We start from the raw sequence: 24,353 nt of genomic DNA, 5'->3' as shown, positions 1-24,353 counted from the left end.
CTTGGAGACCCCCGATGCATTGTCTATTTATCCAAATCCGCTGCCGCCCCGGCACTGCCTACCAAGTCGCTGACACCATCGCCCTGCGCGAGTTGCACTCAGAGCTCTATTCGATCAGCGGCGGCTATGATCTGCTGATGAAACTCTATATCGACAAAGACACCGATATAGGGCGCTTTATCAACGACAATCTGCTCGACATCGACGGCATAGAACGAACCTACACCCTGCAAACCTTCAAAGCGTTTTAGTCGATCCTCAATATGAACAAAACGGGCAAGATCGTCGCCAGCAGAGTCAGTGTTCGCAGGAGCCAGAACTTGGTTTCGGTTTCATCGTGCAAGCTCGCTGAGCAAGGCTGTAGAAACCCACGCTCAAGCGGGTGTCGCGAAAGTCGAAATTGCCCCGATGTATCGCATCTTCTGGCTCCCACGCTCTGGAGGATGTTGCAAAAGGTGATTGAGCTCGTCGAAATCACCGGGGCTAGTTCCTTCGACGAGCTCAGGAACCTTTTGTGTGGCTGTTCCTATGCAGAGCGTGTGAGCAAGCCGATGTTCAATTTCTTCTGGCTCCCACGCTCTGGAGGGTGTCGCAAAAGTCAAAATCGACCCAAAGGCTCACGTCTTCGGGCTCCCACGCTCTGCGTGGGAGCCCGGCACCAGTGGCGCCAAGCGTTACCACGCAGAGCGTGGGAACGAGTAGTGGAGTTTTTGCGACACCCTCGCAAGTAGGAACGCTCTGCTACAACGCCAGATTAAACACGGCCGCCGGCACAAAACCAGACCCCATCTACTCGTAAATGCGCCAACCAACCGCCTGAAGTGGATACCAATCCCATGACAAAACCCATCACCGTACAACCCGAACACTGGGCACCACCCTCAGGCTACGCCAACGGACTGCTCATGGCCGACGGCACCCTGCACATCAGCGGACAAATCGGCTGGAACGAAGACAAAATATTCGCCGCCAAGGACTTTATCGGTCAAATGGAACAAGCCCTCGCCAATATCGTGACCCTTGTCCAAAGCGCCGGCGGGACAGATCAGCGACATAGGACGCCTGACCTGGTATGTCAAAGATAAAGCCGACTACCTGCGCCACCAACGCGAAGTCGGCCAAGCCTACCGCCGCGTCATGGGCAAACACTTCCCCGCGATGTCCATGCTGGTGATCAATGACTTGGTTGAAGACGAGGCACTGATTGAGATTGAGGCGACGGCGAATATTGGGCTGAAGTGACCCATTTAAACTGATGCATCAAGTGTCAGCGACCTGAGCTTGGATATAAGATCGGTATCAGATTTTGATACCAAGAAGCGCCTTCTGACGGAACGCGACTTACGGACACTAAAAAGTCATGCAATTTGACGATTTTCATACTGCTCAGGGCTCATATACCCACAGTGGCTATGACGACGTTTTCGGTTGTAGTTGACCTCGATGTACTGGAATACTGCCTGACGCATCTGATGACGGGTTTTCAAAGCGATAGCGGTGCAGCTTCTCGACCTTTAGTGAATGAAAAAAGCTCTCTACACAGGCGTTGTCATAACAGCAACCTTTGGCGCTCATACTGCCGATGAGCTCATGCTTTTTAATCAGTTGGCGATAAGCACTTGAACAGTACTGACTTCCCCGATCTGATCCTTGAACGGTTGCCCTTATGTGCGGCTACTCCTAAGCAGAGCGTGGGAGCCAGAAGTAAGCAAGCTGTCGTCCAGTTCTGGGTTGGTTCCTCAATCGTCAAGATTTACAGCCACACCCGCATAGGGGGGGCTTTGTCATTAATCTCTCGGAACATCGCCCGCCTCCAGATGCTGGCGTTTATGGATCACGGCCAGCACTTCGATAAGATCATCGGATTTGATCTGGTAGATAATGCGGTAGGTATACAGCGACAGCTCACGCACCGTGTCGCTGTTAAATTCTGGCACTTTGCGTCCCTTGCGAGGCCATTTATCTAAGCCGACGCTTGTGTTGATCAAGGCCTCACTGATGCGCTTGGCATATAGCGGCGAGTCTTCGGCAATGTAGTCGTGGATGTGACGAACTTGGGACGTGGCATGCGCCGTCCATCTCACCACGATTGAATATCCTTGAGTACCTCATCGGTTGTTTGGGTTTTGCCTTCAGCGGCGTCCTTGCTGTCCCCGACGAATATTTTCCAACACGTAGAGCCTGTAAATCATCTCTTCGGTACCGACGGTCTCAGGCATGCGCCTGATCGCTTCGAGCGCTTCTTGTTTAGCGGTTTGCATTCGATTTACCTCCAGATCTGTGGATTGCTTAGCTTCAAGTCTAACATCTTCTGGCTCCCACGCTCTGGAGGGCGTCGTAAAACCGAAATTTGGGCAGTTTGAGAGCGCAATTAGCGTCAAACCAGAGAGCCATTTGCCAAAAGTTGACATTGGGCAAAATCCCGGCCTTGGCTCCATCTATTCGGTTTTTGACCCATATACGCCCTAATTTGCCCAGGCGAATTCAAGTCAAAAGTGCAACACCCAGCAATTTCTGAGCGTCGATGCCGGATAGTTCATAGAACACCTCATAGGGTGTTTTATAGCCTAAGCACTTTCGAGGTCTACGGTTGAGTTCGTCAACCGCTTGCAGCACCTGCTTTACGCTGGCATCGACAAGAGCCATGCCCTTGGGGAAGTATTGGCGCAACAGGCCGTTGGCGTTCTCATTCTGCCCCCGCTCCCATGAGTGATAAGGCTTGGCAAAGTAGGTCTCGTATTGCAAGGCTTCAGCCACTTCTTCGTGGTGGGCAAATTCCTTGCCATTATCGAAGGTCATCGTATGCACGTAGTCCTTGAACGGCTCCAACAGGCGCACGATGGCAGCGGTGACCGCCCTAGCACCCTTGGTGGCCACGGGTAGGCTCAGGCGTAGCTTAGAGACGCGCTCATCAAGCGTCACCAATGCTCCCTGATGTCCCTTGCCGATCATGGTATCGCCCTCCCAGTCTCCAAGGCGCTCACGGCGGTTGACCACCTCGGGGCGTTGGTCGATATCCACTCGATTGACGATGCCTCGGGTGCTGCCCGTTTTAGCTCCATAGCGCTTGCGGTAACGTTTGCTCTGACGGCGAAGGTTCAGATACAGCTGACCCCCACTTTGCTTGTCTCTGAGCACGTACTGGTAGATCGCCTCATGGCTAATGCAGCCATGACCCTGCTCCTTGAGCCGGCCACTTATCTGCTCTGGGCTCCACTTCTGAGCGAGGCCAGCATCAATGCGCTCGGTCATCTCAGGGGTCATCTTGATGCACTTAGGTTTGTCCTGATGGCGCTGTAGTGCCTTGCGATGGGCTTGCTGATGACGATAGCCACGTAAGCCCACGTTGCGATGAATTTCGCGGCCAATCGTCGAGGCACTGCGCCCCAAGTCTCGGGCGATCTGTCGGCGTGAATCACCCATCCTATGACGGGTCTGGATATAATGGCGCTGTTCGAGGGTCAGGTGTGTGTAGGACATAAGGTTCTCCCGTTAGTGTTAAGTCGAGAGGGCTTTCTACCACACCTTGCCTTCGAGCATGATGTGATAAACCCATCCCGAGCGGATAACGGGTGTTGCACTTATGATATGAATTCACGCCAGTTTTTAGCCTCAAAAGCCAAAAATAAAGCGCTGCCAAAGCCAGCAGCCGCCCCATGTTGTAACTGAGCGCATGAAGCGCAAATTCCAGGCGCACCGAGGCTAGGCCTTTGCGGCGAAATCGGTTCAGGTTTTGCTTACTTCGCAGAACCGAAAACACCGGCTCAACCCATGCTTGGCGCTTTTTGAAGCGCTCTTGTGCTCGTGGTTGAGCCATTACTTGGCGCAGCGCTTGCTTGTAATGATCATGTTCGTAGCGTTTGACCTTTCGCCCGACTTTGGCTTTGGTGCACTGTTCGCGCAACGCGCACTGTGCGCACGCTTTGGTGCCGTATAAATCGTAACCTTTGGCTGTGGCTGACGCTTGAACACGCTTCTCTATGTTCAACACTTGGCCTGCCGGGCATAGGTAGTGATTCCGCTCTTCGTCATAGATGAACCGCTCCTTAGAATAGAGCTTTGAGGACTTGCCCTGTCCCGGGACTCGGCCTTCAGGGCATAGCAGGCTAATATCTTGCTCGATGCAGTGTTCAATCACCCCAGCGTTGCAATAGCCGCCGTCGAGCATCAGCTCTTCAACTGTTTGTCCCTGTGATTTGTTGGCACTGCTCAAGCATGCCTTCAAGCACCGCCGTCTCGCTGCTGGCATCAACATCATGACCCAGAATCAAACGCTTATCATCGACCACCACCGAGGGCTTATAACTGGCTGCAAAACCGCGTCCACGCTTTTGTTTCTGCACCATCGCGTCGGGCTCTTGAGGGCTGATGCGGGTATCGTGTGGCGACTGACCCTTAGCTTGCCTCTTGTCGCTACGTCCCTGCAGTGTTTCCATTGCTTCGTTGAGCTTGTCGGTCTTGGCCGAGGGCTCGCCATCACCATCCGATTCACGCGAGCGCTCAAGTGCTAGACGCAATGCCTCCTTTTTGAGCAAGCGATAGTGTGAACAGGCCGCTTCAATCACCGTGCCATCTGCCGCCACACTGCGAGCATCACTGCCAACACGCTTGACGATCTGGGCGGTCAACTCGTCGAAAAACGCTCCGCTGATGGACTCATCATGCGTATCGATAAATTTCCCAATGACCGAATGATCCGGTTTAATGCCGGCACAAACCCACATGCAGCCCAGATCGGTGCGAGCCAATTCCTCTAACGCTCGCAGTGAGCTCACGCCTTTATGAATGCCGTAGAGAATCAGACCCATCATCAATGCAGGTGAGTACCCAGGTCGACCCGTGCTGGAATAATGCTTCTCAAAGAGCTCCCAGCACTGAGACTGCAACAGTTCCCTGAATACTATAGGCGCTGTGATATTCGCCCTTCTTCAAGTAGTCGCCCAAACGCAGATCACCTAGCCAGATCCCATTCGGGTCTGGGTTAACGAATGTCACCTTGCTCGAGCTGGCTTTGGGCTCTGGTGCTGGCGGCTGTTCCATTTCCGGTAGTAATTCAAATATCGAGCGTTGGCCGCTGCGACCAAGAGTTAGAGTCGGGCGCTTAATCATCGGTTATCAAACGGATATCAGTGGATGGTGCTATTTTAACTGATCGGGTGGGGTGAGGTCCCTTTTGCGACACCCTCCTCTGCGTGGGAGCCCGGTACCCGTGGCGTCCAGCGTTACCACGCAGAGCGTGGGAACGAGACGAACCCAAGCACCCTGAGTTCGTTGAAGTGTGTCGAATGGCTTCGACACGCTCAGCCATCCTAGTAGATCGATCACGCCGATACAGAGTCGCCAATATCATATGGACTTAACGGGCTTGTCCGGACAAACTAGCCGCCGTAGCACGGCGGTGTCGGCGCTGGGGCTTGTTCCAGAGCGGCCCATTGATCTGCGGTATAGAGCTTTAAGCTCAACGCATGCAGTCCCTTGTTCAAATGCCGCGCTAAGCACACGGTTGACTTTGCGGTGACGTGCCACTCGGCTCAGTCCCTCAAAACCTTCGCTGACCAGAATAACTTGAAAGTGTGTTTCTGCGTCGGCGGGGCCAGCGTGTTTGTGGCTATCGTTAATGATCTGGATATGACTGGGATTGAAATGCTTCAGGAGCTCGGACTCGATGGTTTGGCTAAGCGTCATTGGTTAAAACCTTGAATAAATCGATTGATGATGGGGTTGTGATGTGGAGCGAAAGCTTCGTTGGTCGGGCTTTGTCGAATCAGCCTTCCATTGTGCAAAATCCAAATTTCATCTGCCAAGCGCTTCGCTTGATTAAAGGAGTGTGTGCTAAATACCAAGGATGTGCCTTGCGCGATATATTGCTGAATTATGGACTCAATCGCGGCGCAATTGTTGACATCAAGGTTTGCGGTGGGTTCATCCATTAGCAGAAGACGAGGGTTTTGAGCCAAAACCATCGATAAGGCGAGTAACTGTGCTTGGCCGCCGGAAAGTCGGTGGGCGGGATGTTCTGCAAGATGACCCAAGCCTAGATCTTTGAGTAAGGCATCAATATTTTTTGCACCGATATAGCGGAGATTTTGCGCGACACTTCGACGGAGTAAGATCGGCTTTTGCATCAGAAGATAGGGTGTATTTGCAAGCGAGATCGAAGCGTTGTCAATTAAGCCTTGCATAGACTGCAATAAGGTCGATTTCCCCGATCCATTGGCGCCGATAATCGCGATACTCTGAGCCTTAGAATGAAGATAATCGATCTTCAGGCGCTCTGGAATATGTAGATTCTGAATGGTGATCATCACTTGCCCCAGTAGTCGGAGCGGCGCTGAATCCATCCCGCTGCAAGGTTGATCAATACGGTGGTCGAGACCAAAACGATACCCAGAGCAAGCGCCAACTCCAATCGTCCTTTGCTGCTTTCCAACGCGATACTTGTGGTCATGACCCGTGTCAGATGATCGATATTGCCGCCGACTATCATAACCGCTCCTACTTCGGCAATGGCTCGACCGAATCCGGCGAGTATTGCGGTGATCAGTGTGAATCGGGCTTCAACTAGCAGTGTTTTAAGCCGTTGGCTTCCATTGATTCGATAGATTTTGAAAAAATCTTGCAACGAATGATAGTGTGTCTGCAATGGCGCAATGGCGAGTGCGAGGATTAGTGGAGTGACCAATATGCACTGAGCAATCACCATCGCCTTGGGTGTATACAGCAAACCTAAAGACCCTAAAGGGCCTGAACGCGACAATATCAAATACACCAAGAGTCCCACAGCGACAGGCGGTAGACCCATAAAGGCGTTGATGATTGAAATCAGTGTTTTTTTTGCCCAGAACGCTTTTAATGCGATAAGTGCCGAAAGCGGCAAGGCAATGATTGTCGCGATCAATACCGCGAAGGAGGACACTTGAAGTGAAAGCAGAACGACCGCGAGAAGATCTTGATCGCTATGAAATAGAAGCGATAGGGATTGCAGCCAGAGATTGTCGGTCAAGAGTGGGACTGAATGTGAGTTTGAGCGCCATAGTATAAACAACTATAAACGGGGCTCGGGAGAATGTCTGGATAGGTGTTCTGAAATGACGCGCTTTTGCCAGAAACAAAAAAGGGCTCCGAAGAGCCCTGATTTGTCACCGAGAGAGTTCTCAGTGATTTGGCATGTGATTTAACACGGCTTAGAAAGAACCTTTTACAAAGATTTCGCCGGTGTTTTTATCTTTGCCATCTGTGCCAGAATCGTTAGTGACAATTTCATAGGTGGCACCAGCAGACCAGTTGTTGTCAAAGCTGTAAGTTGCGCCCAGATCAAGTTCGCCACGAGTTTCAGTGTTGTCAGCTGAATAGGTGGTGATGCCATAGCCGCCTGTCAACTTGATTTTACCCATGGTCTGACTACCGCTTAAAGTGATATCTGTGTTGTCACCACTATCACTGTCGCCGTTGAAGTCATTTAGGATAGTGTCTGCGGAAACCGAGAGGTCATCAGACAATTTATAGCTGACCGAGATACCGGTTGAAGAGTAATCGTCGGCAGCATTATCTGCGACTGCTGCAGTTTCATGATGGCCTCCTACTGAAAGCTCACCCATGGAATACTTTGCTCCGATAGAAAGCAGGGTAGACGCTTTTCCTGTCACTGCAGCAAGAGTGGCGTCTTCTTCAAAATCATTGCCATCACCTGATGCGTAGCCGAAACCTGCAGTTAGATCACCAGCAGTGTATGTTGCGCCTAAGCCGAGCGCGCGATCAGCATCCTGAGTTAACGGGTTGCTGTCATGATCGCTCATTTCCAAGGTAACACCAGCTGAAAGACCATTCAGGTCAGGGGTAGTGTAGTTAACACCGTCGGCGATATCCATCACGAAGTCTCCATCGCGTTCTGCGCCGAGTCGACCAGTAGTGCCGTTGTATACGTCACCTCCGAATTGAATGGTTCCGTAGTCGGCGTGAGCAAGTTTAGCGCTGTTCTCATCTACTCCAGAGCCTTCGAGGTCGAAACTAAGCGTACCGATCCAGCCATCACCAAGATCTGCTGTCGCAGTGACATCAAGATCAGTGTCTTCTTGTTCTTCGAGGCCAAGCTCTTCACCATCTACATCGGTGAAGTTGATTGTATACTCGATATTACCAGCGATAGAAACAGCGCCATTGGCGTTAGTAACATTGTTTGCGCCGTGACCAGCAGCGAACGCTGGTGCAGAAACAACGGCTGCGATGGCCATTGCCAGGGTAGTTTTTTTCATAACATAATTCCTCAAAAATTAAGTAAGTGTTGCCAAGCGCGTGGAATGCTCGGCATGACAGAAGTGTCACGTCGATATATTACTGTAAATTTTGGTGATTGCAACTTTTTTGCAACATTTTTTTTGAATTGAAAAATTTCTTTTATTTTTGATAGTTAGGGGATCTTTATGCAGTTCTTTCGAAGATTGTGTTAGTGGGCGTGTTGTATTTATACAACACACTTGGTGTTTTTGCGGATTGTAGTGAGCAGTCGGCACGCTAGGTCTATGATCTTGATCCTGTTATTGCCTGTGAGGCAACCCTAAGTCCAATACATCGTGAGCACGTAAGGAGCCTGTTCGCAAATGAGAAGCGTAACGACGACGCGATACGCCATTGCAGCGGTTTTTGAACGACCTGCTAATTTCAAGCGAGTGAATTTTGTGCTGGCATTGTGTTCTTGAATTGATCGGTATCTTGAATAACGTGTACAGCAAGTCGGTAGAGTTGTTCCAAGTGTTCGCCGCGTTTTTCGTTATCACTTTCCCATTGTGCGATCCAAAACCCCATGGTGGCCGCCAAATAATGAGCGGCCACGCCATGGTCGTTGGCTTTTGGGTCATGCTCGGCGACTAATTGGTGCAGTTGGCGTGCGAGATCGGCGTTGAAGTCGATCGTATCGTCCGTATCGTCGTGGCTACTCATTGGTGTGTTAACCGCACTTTGAGTCACCGCAGTTGAGGCATGTCATGCAGCCGTCCATTCTGATCACCGAATGATGACCGCATTTGGCACATAGCTGCGCATCAGCAGGAAAGTCGCTATGCGCGTTGTTTTGATCGTTGGGCGGAGTCAATTTGAACTCATCGCGTTTGGCATCAATATAGGCTTTCTGTCGGGCGTCTATTTCGGGTTTGCGCAGTAGGCCAATCGAGGTCAAATGTTGCTCAATGATATCGCCGATTTCTGAGACCAAAGATGGCTGAAATTTACCCTTGTTCCAATAGCCGCCATTGGGATCGAACACGGATCTGAGCTCTTCTACTAGGAAGGTAATATCACCACCTTTTCTGAAAACGGCGGAAACGATGCGGGTCAAGGCGACAATCCATTGAAAATGTTCCATATTTTTAGAGTTGACAAACATTTCAAATGGTCGCCTAGCTTCGTATTCGGTACCGGCATTGAGTACGATATCGTTGATGGTGATGTACATGGCGTGCTGCGAAATGTGCTGGGGTGTTTTGAGTTTGTAAGTTGAGCCAACCAGTTCATCCGGGCGTTCAAGGGCCTCGGTCATCTGCACGACATTGTTGCTCGCATTGTGTGCATGGTTGGTGGAGGTGCTGTCCTTGACTACCTCTGTGGCCTTGGTCTGCTTGCTGTCGACTTCGAAGCCGACGATCTTTTGGGTAATTTTAATGCTCATGGTCTTGTCCTAAAATTTTCCGTAGTAGCCTTCTTTCAGGGCATCGAATAGATTGGCGGCGGTGTGTGTTTCGCCATCGTATTCAATGGTGTCATTGCCTTTGGCCGTGACATGGGTGCCGTCGTCGAGTGTGAAGGTGTACTGAGTGTTCTCAAGGTCGCTTTCCTTGACCAGTACGCCTTGAAAGGCCTCGGGGTTGAAGCGGAAGGTGGTGCAGCCTTTGAGACCTTGGTCATAGGCGTACATATAGATATCCTTGAATTCGTCGTAATCAAAGTCGGTCGGTACATTGGCTGTCTTGGAAATGGACGAATCAATCCACTTTTGTGCGGCGGCCTGAACATCGACATGTTGCTTCGGTCTGATGTCGTCGGCGCTGATGAAATACTCAGGAAGTGCGCCAGTCGTGTCTTGGCTATTGGGTGTGGCACTGTGATCAATCAGCTGCCTGTAGGCCAGCAATTCGAATGAAAACACATCCACCTTTTCCTTGGATTTTCGGCCTTCGCGAATGATGTTTCTCGAATAGTGATGGGCGAAGCTGGGTTCGATGCCATTGGACGCATTGTTGGCCAATGATAAGGAAATGGTGCCGGTCGGTGCTATGGAGCTGTGGTGGGTAAACCGAGCGCCTGCTTCAGCCAGTGCGTCGGTCAGCTCTGGATCAACGTCGGCTATTTGCTGCATGTATCGGCTGTATTTGGCATGCAGCACCTTGCCTTTGATCGTTTCGCCGGCTTTGTATCCATCCCTGACCATCTCGGGGCGTTGACGCAGCATTTTGGCGGTGATGACAAAATCCTGTTCCATAATCGGCGCCGGGGCCCTCTTTTCTTTGGACAGGGACAAAGCCGCCTGCCATCCGACCAGCGCAAGCTCTTGGCTGACTTTTTCGGTAAACGTGAGCGATTCCTGACTGCCATAGGCATGGTGAGCATGGTCATGTCGAGCCTAAGCCGAGAAATCCCATGCCATGGCGTCGTTTTTGGTTGATTTCTTTACGTTGCTCTTCCAGTGGGAGGCCGTTGATATCAATGACATTGTCGAGCATGCGAGGTAAAGATGGCGATCACTTCGCGATATTGTGCCCAGTCGAACCAAGCTTCTTGGTAAAGGGTTGATGGACAAAGCGGGTCAAGTTGATTGATCCGAGCAAGCAGGCACCATAGGGCGGTAGAGGTTTGCTCTCCGCAAGGATTGGTCGCTGCGAATGGATTCGCAGAACCAGTTGTTGTTCATTTCATTGACTTTGTCGATCAGAATAAACCGGGCTCGGCGTAGTCATAAGTCGAGCTCATGATCATATCCCAGAGATTGCGAGCTTTGATGGTCTTGTAGACCTTGCACGCCACCAGCCCTTCATCGTTTTTGCATATAGTTTTCGGCCAGTGGCAATCACGCCAGATGACTTGCTCGGGGTCGTTGAGGTTCAGGGTCTCGGCGTCATATTCCTTTTCGCGTACGGGGAAGGCGAGCTTCCACTCGCTGTCGCTGGTGACCGCTTGGATGAATTCGTCGGTGATCAATAGAGAAAGGTTGAATTGTCGCAAGCCGTCCGTTTTCTCGCTTGGCGCGGATAAATTCGAGAATATCGGGATGACCGACATCAAAAGTGCCCATTTGTGCGCCACGACGACCACCTGCCGATGACACTGTGAAACACATGCTGTCGAAGATATCCATAACGACATGGGGCCGCTGGTATAGGCGCCTGCGCCGGAGGACATAGGCACCTTTGGGACGTAGGGTCGAGAACTCGTAACCAATACCGCAGCCCGCTTTTAGGGTGATACCTGCTTCGTGGACTTTGTCGAGAATATCGTCCATTGAGTCCTCAACGGTGCCGGAAACGGTGCAGTTGATGGTCGAGGTCGCCGGTTTGTGCTCCATCGCACCGGCATTGGAAATAATGCGCCCGCAGGTATCGCTCCATGGCTCAACGCCCAGATAAACTTCTCTTGCCAGTGCTCGCGCAGTGCTTTGGTTTTCTCCACTGAGGCCAAGGCCTTGGCGACTCGCTTGTAGGTGTCGTTCAAGCTCAGATCAACGGGGGGTATTGTCTTTGGTTTTCAGGCGATACTTTTGATCCCAAATATCCAGCGAGGCTTCTTGCATTGCAATGCTCCCTGCGTGATTCAGAAGATCTGCAGTCGGCGGATTCTTCACGGCCTTTAGCGTGTTCGACATGATATGGAGTTCCTTGACTTAGGTGGAAGCTGGAGAGTAGAAGTTGTTGTCATAGCCTTTGCCCGCACTCTGATCAATCAGGAATAGGGAAAGCTACGAATATTGTCACTCGGCGAGTGGCTAACTTTAGAGCTAAAAAACGCGATGCAAGCGATCAAATACAATAAGTTGTATCTTGTTGATCTTCAAGGCACTAGATGTAGTGATTGAGTGATTTGATATTTGAGCCTCACAATTGCCATTTCAGATGGCAATTGTGCTAAGGAACAGCATGGGCTCGGTAATGGCATATGTCCATAAAACGAAGGATCTAGAGCATGTTGGTTTCTGCCGAAAGCCGAGATTCGCAGCTCCCATTCTCGGACAGGCTCCTTGGTGTGAATCAGCAGTCTGGGGTTGAACTTTGCACGAGCACCGATCACCCCGCTGTCATTGACGGACATTTGCGGCGAGGACGGCCTCAATGAGCGCCCATGGATGGATGCACAATGACCCTTCAATGGCAGCGGGCATCGGCGTGGAACCTGAGCATACAAATAGGGCAAAATCCCATTTGCTTTCGGATATTTACACCGGCACCGGCGAAAACGCATCCATGCGGCGCGTAGAAGTCGAAAACCCGCCAAGGCTCCTATGCATAGCCAAAGGGACCGAGATTTGATGATTTCGACGAGACCAACTATCTTTTACGACACCCTCCAAGCTAGGAGTCTTGGCATCTTCAGCAACTCATATGGGTGAGGCAAGTTGCTGATCCATTTTCGACACGCTGCGGCACATGGGCGAGATCTTGGCACTTGCCGCAGCTTCTGTTGTTGGATCAGCGTTCGGTCAACGCATCTGTTGTTTTGAGTAGTGGTTTCAATAGATACTTCAGCACGGTCTTATTGCCAGATTTCAACTCGATATTGGCCAGCATTCCAGGGCGAATGTCGACCAGTCCTTCCGGGCCCTCCAGTGTTGTATCTTCGAGTTCGACGAATACTTCATAGTAAGGGACGGCGTTTTGCTGATTGGTGTCGATAATAGTATCAGCGCCCACATGAACGACCTTGCCTTCAATGGTGCCGTAGACTGAAAAGTCAAAGGCCGTAAGTTGATGGTCGCCGGCATGCCGACATAGACAAAACCGATATCCTTTGGATCGATTCGGCCTTCGGCGCGCAAGGCCTCGCCAAGTGGCAATATCTCGACTAAAGAGTCACCGGAACGTACAACGCCGCCAATCGTGGTTACCGAGACTTTGTTGACAATGCCGCGAACCGGGGAGATAACATCGGTTCGCTCAAGCTGATCTTCGCGAGCGCGAATTTGCTCTTCTATTTGCCCGAGTTGAACCAAGGTTTCGGAGTATTCCTGTGAGCGCCTTGCTTCGAATTCGCTACGGATAAGACGGGGCTCGACCCTCGGCATCGTTAGCTTGTTGTTCGACTCGCAGCATTTCTATCTCGGGTACCGCAGTGCTTCGAACAATGGTGCCAACATATCGACTTCGCGGCGTTTGAGTTTGGCTGTCTTGTCCAGTGTGCTGATATTGGTGGTCAGTTCTTGGCGACGGGCATTGAACAATGCAAGCTCGGAAGCGGCGTATTCGGGAGCTTGTTTGGCCAGTTCCGGATCCGGCGTATAGCTGGAGTTTATGTTCTGTTTCGGCTTTGAGGCGTTCGAGTTTGATCAACAGCGCAAGCCGCTGTTCGAAAACTCCCGATAGGCACTGAGGAACTTTGTCTCATCCATCTTAACCAAGAGTTGACCCTGTTCGACACGATCACCTTCAGCGACATAAATTTCATTGACTATGCCACCTTCCAAGTTTTGTACCACCTGATTATTGAGTGATGGCACGATCTGCCCAGACCCTCTGACGACTTCTTCCAAGGGAGCATTGGCTGCCCAGGCGAAGAATGTCATGATAATGAGCATGATAATCCAGATGATTTGCCGGTTCTTTTTGATCGATGTGCCTTCTTTGTCGCTGTAGGCATTTACGTCCAGCTTCATTGTGTTCAGGATCCTTGGGTTTCAGAGGTTTGTAGATTGGGTTTTGCTTGGGCACCGCCGCCAGAGAGTTTCTGTAAAACGGCATCGCGTTCGCCTTCCATTAGCAATTGACCATTTTGCAAAATAGCGATCCGAGTCACATGTTCGACGATAGGCATCCGGTGGGTAACGATCACGCAGGTGCGCTCGCCGATCCAGGTGTTGAGTTTTCCAACAACCTCGCGTTCCAAGCGAGTGTCTAGCGCGGAGGTTGGTTCATCCAGCAAAATAATCGCGGGATCACGCAGATAAATACGGGCCAGGCCGATGCTTTGACGTTGCCCGATGGACAGACCCTCGCCGCCGTCGACAATGGGTTTGTCGAGTCCTTCTGGATCCTGGCGGACGTAATCTCCCAAGCCGCCAAAGTCCAGTGCTTCAAAGAGCTTTTCATCGCTGTATTTGCGGCCATCGGCGACGAGATTCTCACGCAGGCTGCCTTGGTACATTCGGATTTCCTGAGGAAGGTAGCCGATATTGTTGCGCACATCTGCGGGGTCGATTTGGCGCATATCCAAGGTGATCGACCAACAACTCACCTTCAACCGGTTGATAAAGTCCCGCGAGCATTCTGAGCAGCGTGGATTTACCCGAGCCATTTTGTCCCCAAAAGCGCCAGTCGGGTGCCGGGCTCAATCGTTAGATTTTGACCGCCAGTGAGGGCGCTTTGGCTCCGGGATGGGCAAATATCACTTCTTTGAGAGAGATATGGCCGAATAGCCGTGGGCGACGAATATAGGTGCGCTCGTTCTCGCGTTCTTGCTCGGAGTAGACAATTTGGTCGAGCCCTTCCAGAGCCATTTTCATGTTTTGCCAACGCGACAGCACTTGGGACAATTGGGTAACAGGGCCGAGTGTGCGGCTGGTTAGGATGCCGACCCCGATCAAGGCGCCGGTGGTGTAATCGCCCTTCAAGAGTTTGTAGACCCCGGCGATTATGGTGCCAATATACGTAAACTGTTGGACGCCGGTCGCCCAGAAGGTCAGAAACGCGGCAATAAATCGTTGATCGGTCGATTTGATCGCGTTGAGGGTATTGATGTGCTCCCACTGGCGCTGAAAATAGGATTCGGCACGCGAAACCTTGATGTTCTCAAGCCCGTAGGTGACCTCGGTCAACATTCGGGTGCCGGTCGACTGACCGCCCATGGTTTCTTTGGACAATTGGACGAGTTTGCGCTGGAATATAAGGCTGGGGATCACAGTGAACACCGCGCCCTGCCAGCACGATATAGGCAATGTCGCCGGCGATGCCGTAGATCACAAAAATAAAGATCAGCACGAATGGCAATGTCAGCGACGACCCCAATAGAGGCCATCGAGAAAAATTCTTTGACCGAGCCAAATTCACGAATGGTGTTAATGATTGAACTGGGCAGCATCGGAACGTTTGTCGTATTTCATGCCCATGGTGTAGCCAAGCAGGTCGCGGGAGATCTCTATCTCGGCTTCTTTACCCATTGGGTCGATCAGCCGCGCCCTGGATATTCGCAATGCGGCCTCGAACAAGATACCTATGCCCACACCGATTGCCAGCACCCAAAGCGTGGCCTCGGATTGTCCGGGGATAACGCGATCATAGACTTGCATCGCAAACAAGGAGACAAGTATAGCGAGAATATTGGCGAAAAATGAGGAAAGCACGATATCGAATAATCGCGTCTTCTGAAAATAGAGGCGTCCCCCAGAACCAATGCCCCTTGGGTTTTTTGACCGAGTATTTGCCTTGTAGCAAGCCGACACTGGGAAGGATCTGGAAGAAGTGACCGATATATTCGCTCATAAACAAATCGGCATCGACGGACTTGACGGCGCCGGGGTTTTCGTCGTCCAGAATTTGTAACGGTTGGCGTCAAAACCGACCACTACAACATAACCTGATCGCAACACGGCGCAGCAGGCATTTGCTCTGTCGACAGTGCTTTGTTGTCGTGATGAGCGACGAAATAACCCAGTCTGTCGACCGCGCGCTCCAATAGCTCAATATCAAAGTGTCCACTGACAATGGGCAATCCGAGACGAACTGATCGACATCAATATCGATCGCCTGCAGGTTCATGCAGGCAACAACCGCATGTTCGAGATTTGTGCCTTTGAGCCGATAGTCTTCGCTGTCAGGTGAATCGACGGTTTGTAACTGCTGGTCTTGTGCTTCGGCTCCGGGCGCAGGCTCTGCGTCCGTGGCAGGGGTCTGCTCTGTTGTGATCAACTGGTCAGCAAGAGCTTTCGGGTTTTGTTGTGGATTGGATTGGCTTTCGGTATCGCTCATCAGTTTATCTCGTTATAAGGAGCCAAGGTCCCGCGTTGACGAGATGACTCAAGACAGTTTTGCAGCATTTGCACTTTCAAATCGACAATGTCCAGCCGTATTCTGGAGTTTTCTCTGTATAATTCAACACCTTCGCTGATTCGCGCCGATCCGGCGTCGATCTGCTCGTGATAGAGATCAAGCGTGCTGCGATTGGAGCGCTGCAATTCTTCGAGCTTGGCGACTCCTGATCTGAAGCTCTGATAATCGGTTTCCAAGCTTTGTAACAGTGCGTTGGTATCTTGGCGCTGCAATGCATACGAGGCTCGTGCCGATCGAATCGAGGCCTCGGCGGCAACGATTTCGCTATTGCCATCGAATATCAGCATGTCGTCGGTATTTAGTTGCAGACTGATATTCTTCGCGGTGTCCGTGGCCTCGCTCTTGGTTACAGTGCCGAGCAATTGCACCCTAGGCCAGCGCTGAGCCTCGGTCACGGCCAAACGGGACAGCGGCATCGTCTATACGTATATTGGCAAGCGCGTCGGCTGGCGGTTCAAGCATAGGCCATCGCCGTTCGCACATCGGGATCGCCTCATCAATGTCGCCTAAAGGCGGCAACCGCTCACCCTGAGGCAAGTGTCGCAGTAATTCCGCTCGGGAGCGGCGCAAGGCTGACTCGTCGACAATCTTTTCACGTTCAATATTCTGCAGAGCGACCTTGGCTCTGAGAAGCTCGCCCCGGTCAGCAATGCCGCCGAGCACGCGAATTTCCATTAGTTCATCGAGCTTGGTCAGTTCGCGCAAGGTGTCGTTATAGATGCCGATACGCGCGTTAAAGCCTTCAATCAAGATGTAGGCTTCCAATCCCTCATAGACCGTATCATTGCGTTCTTGCCAGGCGCGCAGTTGCGCATCGACGATTTGATACTCTTGGCCTTCGAGCTGCGCTTCGGTGCGTCCGGCGTCCCAGAGCATTTGCTCGAGTCCGATGCCGAGAACCAAATCATTGGTGCCAGTCAGTGGCTGTGTGGCGATGGGTAACAACCGCGGGAAGTACTGAAGCCTTATCGAGGCCTTTCGCTCTCTGGCGGCTTCGATTTCCAGAATAACCGAGGAGCGACCCGTGGCAACCTGATCGAATTGTTGTGCTGCTGTTGCCAGATTGGAGTTCGGGCGCAATGTATAAGGGTGCCTTGGGTTGTTGACTCCAGACGAGGGCGTCAAGTAGACAACCTGACGATCGGTGATCGACGAACGCATGTTTGCGGCTTCATCGGCGTTCAATACGAACGGCGTAAAAAATGCCGCGTACGCGAAGACTACGATTGCACGGCACCAAATAGGCTTAGTCATGGGTTGATCCTCGGTCTTGAGAGTGACGTGTAGGCATTCAAGATGCTGATCTGCATGGTCAACGCGCGTGAATCGATTGTTGGCTGACATGGCGCATTATAAGCGGCAACGTAAGGCATTGAGTTCTATCGTCCTGTATGAGCATTTGCCAATTATAGTTCAAGCCGCGCTTTAATAGAGCTTGCTTCTGAACATGGGTGCCACTGAACTAATTTTACATGTAGTGTGGCCACGATAATTCACCCGATGACGATGTTGGATTGAGTTGCTACGGACTCTTAGGGGCTCGCCGCAGGTGTTGTAATCTCGGGCAGGCTCCTGGACATATATATGGTGAGACGGCTCGCTTGAAAGTGGGTGCTAGCATGGAAAGTTCTCGCGCACAGGGCTCAAAGCTCAATGGGTATACAAATATTTACCTGAGAGGCATTTAAATTTAAATAATAATTATTTGCATTCGCATTTTTATTGGCATAGAATTCCTGACTTCGGAATTATGCGAGATTAGTAATCATGACTAAACTATGTGCTGGCGTCGTTGTTTCAGCGGTTTGCCTGTCAGTCAGTGCAGGTGCGCTGGCGGATCAGAGTGTCAATCTCTACTCCAGTCGAAGTGAAGCGCTGATTCGCCCTTTGCTGGATGAATTTAGCGAGCAAAGTGGCATCGAAGTTAAGGTGCTTTCGGCCAAGCCCGGTAGTCTACTTAGTCGTCTAAAACTTGAAGGCTCGGCTACACCCGCAGATCTATTGCTCACCACCGATGCAGGGAATTTGGCCGCCGCTGCCGATGCTGGAGTCTTGGGTACACTGACTCAGGATGTGCTTGAAGACGTGCCGACTGAACTGGTCGATCCACAGCGACAGTGGGTCGGTGTGTCGCTAAGAGGGCGTGTTGTCGTTGTGTCCGAGCGAACGGATCCCCGGGATGATCCATTGACCATTGAGGCGCTGGCGAGTCCACGTTATCAAGGCAAGGTTTGTATTCGCAGCTCGGCCAATATCTACAATCAATCCTTGCTCGCCTCAATGATAGCCAACGACGGCGCAGAACAAGCCCAAGCTTGGGCTGAGGGCATGGTGAAGAATTTCGCTAGAACACCTGAGGGCAATGATCGAGCGCAAATCAAGGCGGTAGCCGAGGGTATATGCGACTATGCAGTGGTCAACACCTACTATCTTGGTATCATGCTCAGCGATCAAGCGCAGGCACCCGCCGCCGAGAAGGTTCGAGTCATTTTTACCAATCAAGACGACCGCGGCAACCATGTCAATGTCTCTGGAATTGGGATGACCCGTTATGCCAAGAATAGAGCCAATGCAGAGGCGTTGATCGAATTCTTGCTAAGCGATGTGGCGCAGCAGTGGTACGCCCAAGTCAACCACGAGTACCCGGTGCAGGGCGCATATCCCCGCCAGCGATTTGGTCAAGAGTTGGACGCCTGAAGGTGTGGTATTCGATTTGTCGAGTATTCAACAACTCGGCCAGTTCAATGCTGAGGCGGTCAAAATCTTTGACAAGACCGGCTGGCCTTGATCGGTCAGTCTATAATGCCCGGTTTTAATCACACTGGGTGTGCCGCTGGTGATCACACCGCACTACGCAATGAACAGATTTGACCAAGTAAGTGCATTGATGGCTTCGAGAAGCCGTGCTTATCGAGGACTGGTGATCAGCCTTACGCTATCGGTGCCGACCTTGGTTGTGCTTGGCAGCTTTTTTGGCGCCGGACAAAGATATCTGGTTTCACCTGCTGGATACGGTGTTTTGGATCTATGCCGGCAATACCCTGATAATCGGATTGGAAGTGGCGGCAGGCACTTCGTTAATGGGCGTGCTAAGCGCGTGGGTGATTGTCAATTATCAGGTGCGAGGGGCTCGTTGGTGGGCCTGGATGTTGGTTCTGCCGCTGGCATTTCCGAGTTATATTTTCGCGTTCTTTGTGCAGCCGTGGTCGAGTGCCTTGCCCTGGGTGCCTGCACGGGAGTGGGTTTCATTTTGTCTGATCATGACGCTCTACCCCTATGTATATTTGGCCGCGCGTGCCGCGTTTGTCGATCAAAGTGTTAGCGCGATTGAAGCAGCTCAAACCTTGGGTGCTTCGCCTATGGCGCGGTTTGTTAGGATCGGGCTGCCGCTGGCACGTCCGGCGATTGCCGCCGGAGCAACGGTGGCGGTGATGGAGGCGGTGGCTGATTACGGAACCGCTGAGTACTTTGGTGTGCAGACGATCGGTACCGGGGTCTTGCGCACCTGGTTCGGACACTACAATCTGGCTGCAGCGGCTCAGTTGGCGGTTACCCTAGTCGTAGCGGCTGGGGTGTTGATCTGGTTGGAGCGTCGACTGCGCGCGCGCGCGCGTTTTCACCACAGTTCGCATCGTTATCAGCATGTACCGACTCGCCGTTGAGTCGCTTACAGGCCTCTGCGATTTATCTATTGTTGATATTTCCCATCGCCACTGCCTTTGTTGCGCCGGCCATTTGGTTGTTGCTCCAAGCAAGCTACTTGCCCAATTTTGGCGTCAATCAGGACTTTTTTGTCTTGGGTTGGCACAGTTTTGCTTTGGCTAGCACGGTTGCCTTGGTGTTGGTGCCGGTAGCGGTTTTTAGTGCGACCTCAGATCGCACTCATCCCGGACGTTTAAAGCAGTTTTTTGGTCTTATCAGTCGACTGGGTTATGCAACGCCGGTGCAGTGATTGCGATCGGGGTACTGATTCCACTGGCATGGGTGGACAAAACACTCAGTGATAGTGGCTATGCGCATTGGGGTTGACGACCGGGTTTGTTGGGCTCTATTACGCCTATGCGACACGCCTTTTTTGCAGTGGCCTCCGGCACTGTAGAATCGGGTGTGGGTCGCATCCATCGCAGCATGATTGATTCGGCACAGACCCTGGGTACCCGACCTTGGCATATGGCGACTGGCGTCTATTGGCCGTTGATGCGAGGCAGTATATTGGCGGCGCTATTGTTGGTTTTTGTTGACATCATGAAAGAGCTGCCCCGCGACATTGATCCTGCGGCCTTCGATTTCAATACGCTCGCGGTGCGTGCCTTTGAGTTGGCATCCGATGAGCGCATTCATGAGGCAGCGGCGCCGGCACTGTGTATTGTGTTGTTGGGGCTGATTCCGGTCGTTTATTTATCCAGACAAATTGATCATTCACGAGCAGGGCATGGCGGGCGAATTAAACATCACTGAGGTTGATATTGAATTGAGTGAGGACGTGGCGGTACGCAATGTTAGCCTCTCACTCAAAAGCGGTGAAATCGGCTGCTTGATGGGACCCAGTGGCTGCGGTAAGACCACATTATTGCGTTCCATCGCAGGTTTTTATCCGTCAGCCACGGCGCCATTGAACTTGATGGCAAAGTGATCAGCGAGCCGGATTTTACCCTTCCCACCGAGCGACGTCAGATCGGTATGGTCTTTCAGGACTTCGCCTTATTTCCGCATTTGACCATCGCCGATAACCTCAAGTTTGGACTGGTACACCTCAAGGCCAGTGAAGCCAAAGCACGGATTAAAGAGCCTTTGCCAGGCAATCGATCTTGAAGGTTTGCTGGATCGATATCCGCATGAACTTTCAGGTGGACAGCAGCAACGCGCGGCTTTGGCTAGAGCCTTGGCGCCGTGTCCGAAAATTTTGCTGCTCGACGAGCCGTTCAGCTCCCAAGATACCCACAGGCGCGAGCACTTGGCGCGTGAAGTGGGTCATATTTTGCGCGCCGAGGGCATTACCAGTCTGTTGGTGACGCACAATCAATACGAAGGGTTTTGCGATGGCCGACCGAGCCGGTGTGATTGCGCAAGGCAAATTGCTGCAATGGTCACCTGCTTATGATCTCTATCACTTGCCTACAGATCGCTTTGTTGCCCGCTTTGTTGGTGAGGGTGTGCTGGTCGATGCGCAGGTGACGGGACTTGATAGCCTCAAGACCTGCTTTGGGGAGGTCAAGGCGAGTTGAGCCATCTCTATTTGCCGGGCACTAACGTAGAGCTGATGGTGCGCCCGGACGATATTCTATATAACGACCAAGGCGCTTTACGCGGTACGGTAGTCGATAAAACCTTTTCGTGGCTCGGAGCATCTTTACCGAGTGCAGTTGGATCCTCAAACGGTGATCTATTGCTTGGCGGCCAGTCATCACAATCATGCGATTGGCGATCAGATCGGATTGGATATTTTTCTTGATCATCTTGTGATCTTTGCTCGCGATTAGGAGTTTACCGCGAGCTCAGCTATGCTCGCTTTGTCGGCGTGTTTAATAATCACTGCCGCGATCAATGGCGCAAACGCAGGTAACCGTTCAGTGCGCCGGGCAAAGCTGGCATTCAATAGCGGGTGAAAGTCCCGTGTGCAGAAGGGTTAGCCACCTACTGCAGCCCCCGAGTCATGCATGGCATGAGGTACTGATGACGTGAAGCGTTGACAGGGGTGGGTACAGGCCAAGTATTGAGCCACGAAATGACCAATCCGAGGTGACGACGCCGTTGAACAAGGCGGAAGTCCACATGGTGCTACACGCAAACGGCGAGTGTAGTACTGACCTCGCGGGGTCGAAGACCTTGAGCATGTGCCTACATTGAATGACCGGAACCTGGGAGATCCTTGTCGTCACTGGGCGTACAGCCCAGTGGCTCTGGAAAAGGGGAGTGCCCCGTACAGCCAGAGCGTAGCGGTAAGGAAGTCGGACAGACCCATAGTACCGTTGAATGCAGCGAACAACCCGAGAGGAGCGGAGCTGAACGAGGGAAGGGGTCTGGCCAAGTGAAATACGTGCGGCGACACCGGTCGCCAAACTCAGAGTTGGAGTATGATTATGTCAGTAACCGAGTGATCCAAGGCACGCTGAATTATTTTGCGGTGCGGGGAACACCAAAAGCTGCGCGGCGCTGATTTATCATGTGGGCATGCGGTGGTATAAAGCGCTGAGGCGACGAAGTCAGAAAAGTCGAATGACGTGGCAACGTTTCCTCAAGTGGATGGCCTTGTTACCAAAAGTGCGCGTCTTGCACCCTATCCCTCTAGCCGCTTTGACGCCAAATACACGAGGTAGGAGCCGTATGCGTTAGTAGCGCCCGTACGGATCTGTGCGGGGGGCACCGGGTGACCGGTGTCTCTACCGCGACCGGGCTTAACTTGTTGATTATATTTAATTTAAATTCATTGACTTGGAAGCTCATCATGTGAACTACTGCGAAAATGCTCGCAACAATTCTAAAAACGACAAGAAAAGTCAAATATTTATTCAATTGCGTCAGCCGACCCCGTGAACAGTTACCAAACGCAGAACTATAGTGCTGTTATAGAGGATCACGGATACGAATAGGTGTTTCCCCTCCTTGCTGCGTTTTTTTCATTCGGCTCACCATAAGAAGACCATTTTTTGGTGCACTCAAACCACTCTCGGAGAATTTTAATGAAAAAAACCGCACTTTTTGCTTTGGTCGGCTTGTCGTTTACGTCTTTGTTTAATCTCACACTGGCTGATGGTCATATCTCAAAATCGCCAGCAGGTGCTAGTGTCTACTTCATCAGCCCTCAAGATGGCGATGTCATTGATGGTGATGTGCAAGTTGTGATGGGGCTTGCGGGAATGGGCGTCGCTCCAGCGGGAATCAATAAAGACAACACGGGTCATCATCATGTTCTGATCGACATCGATCCAAGTGAGTTCAATATGAGTTTGCCTCTACCGGCTAATGACAATGTCAAGCACTATGGTGGTGGTCAAACCCAAGGTGCGCTGTCATTGGCGCCGGGCAAGCATACCTTGCAACTGGTTCTTGGCAACTTCGCGCATATTCCACATGACAAACCTGTTATGTCAAAAAAGATCACTGTGACCGTTAAGTAGACTTCGCAGATATCACTCAGGACCGCCGGGCTCCCTGAGTCAGCCCAACTTTTCTTAGGCCGCCTTTTTGTTGATCAGAAAGAACAACGCATACGCGGTGCAAATACCATACAAAATCAGTGCAATGGTATTGAGATTTTCCCATCCATAACGAAGCAACAAGGGGTCCTGACAACAGTGCACCCATGGTTGTCAGTCCAAACACTATAAAGTCATTCGCCCCTTGAGCGCGGGCTTTTTCGCCGGGTTCGTAGGTGGTTGTCACTAGGGTGCTGCCACCGATATACATGGCATTCCAACTAAGGCCGAGGCAGAACAGCGCGATCCAGTAATGCCAAAAGCTGTCGCCGCTGATAGCAATAAAGACGCAAAGCGCACCTAGGAGTGCTCCGGCAAGTATCACAGTCACGGTGCCGATTTTGTCGATGATTCTTCCAGTGAAAAAAGACGGAAAAAACATCGCAAAAACATGCCACTGAATCACGCTTGCGGTGTCATCGAAGCCATGGTGGGAATGATCCATCGCAAGCGGTGTGGCCGTCATAATCATTACCATATTGGCGTAGCCTGCGGCACCTGCAAGCACGGCCAATTTAAACGCTGGTTGAGCCACGATCTCTCCCAGTGGGCGACCACGATGCTCGGTGGTTTGTAGCGCGGGCATCGGTATTTGCATCGGCACCACGCCGAGCATCACAACCACATAAATCCCAATCAATGCAAGATAAGAACCGGCGAACAAATGACCATCGATTAGATCAACGCGTTTGCGCCGCGAGCTGAGGTCCGATAAATGCAGCGAGTACGCCGCCGAGCATCACCCAAGATATTGCACGCGCCCTGTAGTCCAAGGTGACCACTTCGACAGCCGCAAAGCGGAAGTAAGCACCAAAGCCATTAAAGATACCGACTAGCACCGTCGCCAGACAAAACAATTCATAGCTTTGATTGACAATGGCGGCGTAGCCAGTGAACGCTCCACTCATGCCAAACAAGG

At 51.7% G+C, this 24,353-nt stretch overlaps 1 protein-coding gene across 1 annotated transcript; it reads left to right on the top strand.

Annotated features, from left to right (window-relative positions):
• The first annotated feature begins 18,005 nt into the window (after positions 1–18,005).
• LOC144898062 (iron uptake protein A1-like) lies at positions 18,006–18,935 on the top strand. Its single transcript, XM_078788950.1, has one exon. The coding sequence runs from the start codon at positions 18,006–18,008 to the stop codon at positions 18,933–18,935; it is 930 nt and encodes a 309-aa protein (XP_078645076.1).
• The last annotated feature ends 5,418 nt before the right edge of the window (positions 18,936–24,353 follow it).

The sequence above is a fragment of the Doryrhamphus excisus genome, unplaced genomic scaffold, assembly GCF_037039965.1.
Source record: "Doryrhamphus excisus strain RoL-2023G ecotype Guam unplaced genomic scaffold, RoL_Dexc_Guam_v1.1 HiC_scaffold_60, whole genome shotgun sequence".
NCBI lineage: Eukaryota > Metazoa > Chordata > Actinopteri > Syngnathiformes > Syngnathidae > Doryrhamphus > Doryrhamphus excisus.
The sequence above is the reverse complement of the archived record's forward strand: the minus strand, read 5'-3'. Positions and strand labels throughout refer to the sequence as shown.